Here is a 3,157-nt window from a genome sequence, read left to right as displayed (position 1 = left end):
CCTTTAAAGCTGTATTTAAGGAGCCGTGTCCTTCTTGTTGTACAGAGTTGTGTTTCCTAATATAGCTTACAAAAGAAAACCTCAAAACAAAAGCCATTTACTTCTTCTGGCAACAAATGTCCTATTTTAGTTTAAATAAGTTTCGTAAACCTTGTATTTTAAACCAATAAGAGTCTTTTCAAAGCCTCACTAAACTAAATATCCCAACACTTCGATGTATTGAAATGTTTTACTTCCTTAATTTGACCTTTTCAATGTTTTTGACACGTATCCTGTGCAGTGGATTACTCAGGATGTGTCTTGTGTGTTTTCCCTGCAGGTGTAGCTTTCTACTCCATCTCAGACATCGCAGATCGTCTCCTCAGCACCCCGGCTCACCCCATGCCCTCCCTGGAGGAAGGGTACTGGCTCAGCTTCTCCTCCTCTTCGTCCTCTGACTCCTCCATCCTCCTCCACTCCCTCCTGGAGGAGCTCAGCCCCCCCGCCATGGCTGCCTTCGACCTGGCCTGCTGCCACTGCCAGCTGTGGAAGACGTCCCGGCAGCTGCTGGACACGGCGGAGAGAAGACTCAGCAGCAGCCTGGAGGCCAGAGGTATGAAGAATGATATTTGGGGAATTGTTAGCATTGCTGATGTACATATTGCATGTAGACCAGAGTTGTACACCAGGGAGGCGTGTGGTGCAGTGGGTTGTGTGTTGGTGTTCGGATCAGGGGGTCACAGGTTCAAACCCCACTGCAGTCAGCATGTCGTTGTGTCCCTGAGACACTTCACCCCAAATTGCTCCTGTGGGGATTGTCCACAGTATTGAGTATGTAAGTTGCTTTGGATAAAAGCGTCTAACAAGTGAACATGTAATGTATGTGAGCCGGTATTGATAAGACTTTGACAGAGACATTTGTAGAATATGAATCCCTAAAGCTGAGGGATTTTTTGTGTTGAATGGTCGGCTTGCTTAATATATTTCTTTCTTTCTTCTAAGTCTATAGACAGGACATTTTAACAAAGTATACTTGCCTTGATGAGGTTATTTTTATATACACATATTTCCATTGAGTCCTTTGTGCCTGCAGCCATCAGTCGGTATGTTAGCCTGATGGCTTTGACAGACACATTTGTAAATTCAGTACAGTGGAGGAAATAAGTATTTGATCTCTTGCCGATTTTTTAAGTCCACCCACTTACAAAGATATGAACAGTCTATCATTTGTAATGATAGATTTATTTTAGCCTGGAGGCTAGAGGTATAGAGCCTGAGTTTTAGGGAATTATTAGCAATGTTTATAATGTACATATATTGCATGTAGATCAGAGTTTATGTGAGCCGGTCTTTACAAGACTTTGACAGACAAATTTGTAGAAGTTCGATCTGTCTTAATTTCATAACGCCTTGATTATAAGAATATGAATCCCTAAAGCTGAGGGATTTTGTTGTTGTTGTGTTGAGTGTTAAAGGGTAGGCTTTAATATATGTCTTTCTTTCTTCTAAGTCTATTAATCTACTTGCCTTGATGAGGTGATTTTTATATACATATATACAATTTGTAATAATCACAGATAATATTTGACTCGAATCTCTCCCAATTTTCCGGGACATTGAATTCTATCCGGACACGCTGACAGGCAGAAATTGTTCTGATTTATTAAAACATAGAGATTGAACTGAGACAAATACAATATAATGTTTTCATTGGCAGCTTTACGGTTTCTTTAGCTGTGGGTGCTGGATTTTGCATAAAGTTCTTGAAACTGCTTGAAAATAGTTTTCTATTCAGATAAAGAAAGGGAATAAATCCAAGAGCGCTTAATTTGCTAAAGGTTAATTTAGGTTATTGACTGTCTTCCTCAAAGATGCGTTTTTTCTTGATTTGCAATAAACACTATATTGCATTTACTGTAGGAACTGTCTATAAATATGTAACTTAGCAGTCCTTGTAAAGCTTGACAATTCACCTTGAAAATTGGTTCAATTAGACTTAGATATCTGTAGGAACCCTGATGTTTTCACTGGTATTAAATGTTGTTTTGTCTGCCTCCCCAGGAGTGAGATCGGACACTAAGGCGCCCCACTCTGAGGGGATCCGAGGATTTCCCACAGTGCTTCATCAGATCAACAAGATCCTCAATCATCCCGCCACCAACAAGAGCTCCGGCAAATCAGGTGATTATGAAACACTCTTTTGTCAATGAGAAAGTGTCGTTTTAATGATGCATAAAAATGTGGACTGTAAACCAGGGGGGTCAAACTCAAGGCCCTTGTTAGAAATTTAAAATCAATGTTTTCATGGTATAATGTAGTTTAAACATACTGTCAAGTTAAATGCTCTTTTATACTGAAAAACCAGAAATTCTTGTGCACAAGCAGTTAAGCTTTTATTCTGAAAATCCTTCATCTACGGTTAGCATTTAGCATGTGGCTAATATACGATTTCCTAAAGAGGTGAATTGAGTAGCGAAATGACATGGAGTGGTGAAAACCGAAACCTGCTGATTTAACACTACAACTATAGATGTCGAGATACTACCATGCTGAATATTAAATGAAAGTACAGTTTATTTGAATACACTATTGTTTACAGACGAGAGTAGCATGTGACAACATCCGGAATGACCGGAAACCAAACCAGCCGTGAAGTATTTTCTGTATGTTTTAGAGTATTGATTACAGCGTTTAGAATGTGTTACATGAAAAGTGATGAAAGAGAATATGAGGAGAAAAGGCGGGTTAAGCATATATTGAAGGTGAAAAGTACCAATCCTCTGTTTAAATGCAACAACGGACATTAGAGGCGAGGCGAGCTAGCTGGCGGGGAGGAGCCAGCAGAGGATATATACAGGACTGTCTCAGAAAATTAGAATATTGTGATAAAGTTCTTTATTTTCTGTAATGCAATTAAAAAACAAAAATGTCATACATTCTGGATTCATTACAAATCAACTGAAATATTGCAAGCCTTTTATTATTTTAATATTGCTGATTATGGCATACAGCTTAAGAAAACTCAAATATCCTATCTCTAAATATTAGAATATCATGAAAAAGTATACTAGTAGGGTGTTCAACGAATCACTTGAATCGTCTAATTAACTCGAAACACCTGCAAGGGTTTCCTGAGCCTTGAAAAACACTCAGCTTGGTTCAGTAAACTAAATCACAA

At 38.8% G+C, this 3,157-nt stretch overlaps 1 protein-coding gene across 1 annotated transcript; it reads left to right on the top strand.

Annotated features, from left to right (window-relative positions):
• Positions 1-319: 319 nt before the first annotated feature.
• Positions 320-2,204, top strand: LOC104952917 (zinc finger FYVE domain-containing protein 26-like; the record flags this gene model as incomplete). Its single annotated transcript, XM_010779823.1, has 2 exons — positions 320-592; positions 2,041-2,204. Coding segments are annotated over 2 exons (422 nt in total), but the record flags the coding sequence as incomplete, so codon positions are not given.
• Positions 2,205-3,157: the final 953 nt, after the last annotated feature.

This window comes from Notothenia coriiceps, unplaced genomic scaffold (assembly GCF_000735185.1).
Source record: "Notothenia coriiceps isolate Sejong01 unplaced genomic scaffold, NC01 NC01_scaffold00020762, whole genome shotgun sequence".
In the NCBI taxonomy this organism is placed as follows: Eukaryota; Metazoa; Chordata; class Actinopteri; order Perciformes; family Nototheniidae; genus Notothenia; species Notothenia coriiceps.
Note: the sequence above shows the minus strand (reverse complement) of the source record. Positions and strands in the feature narration are given on the sequence as shown.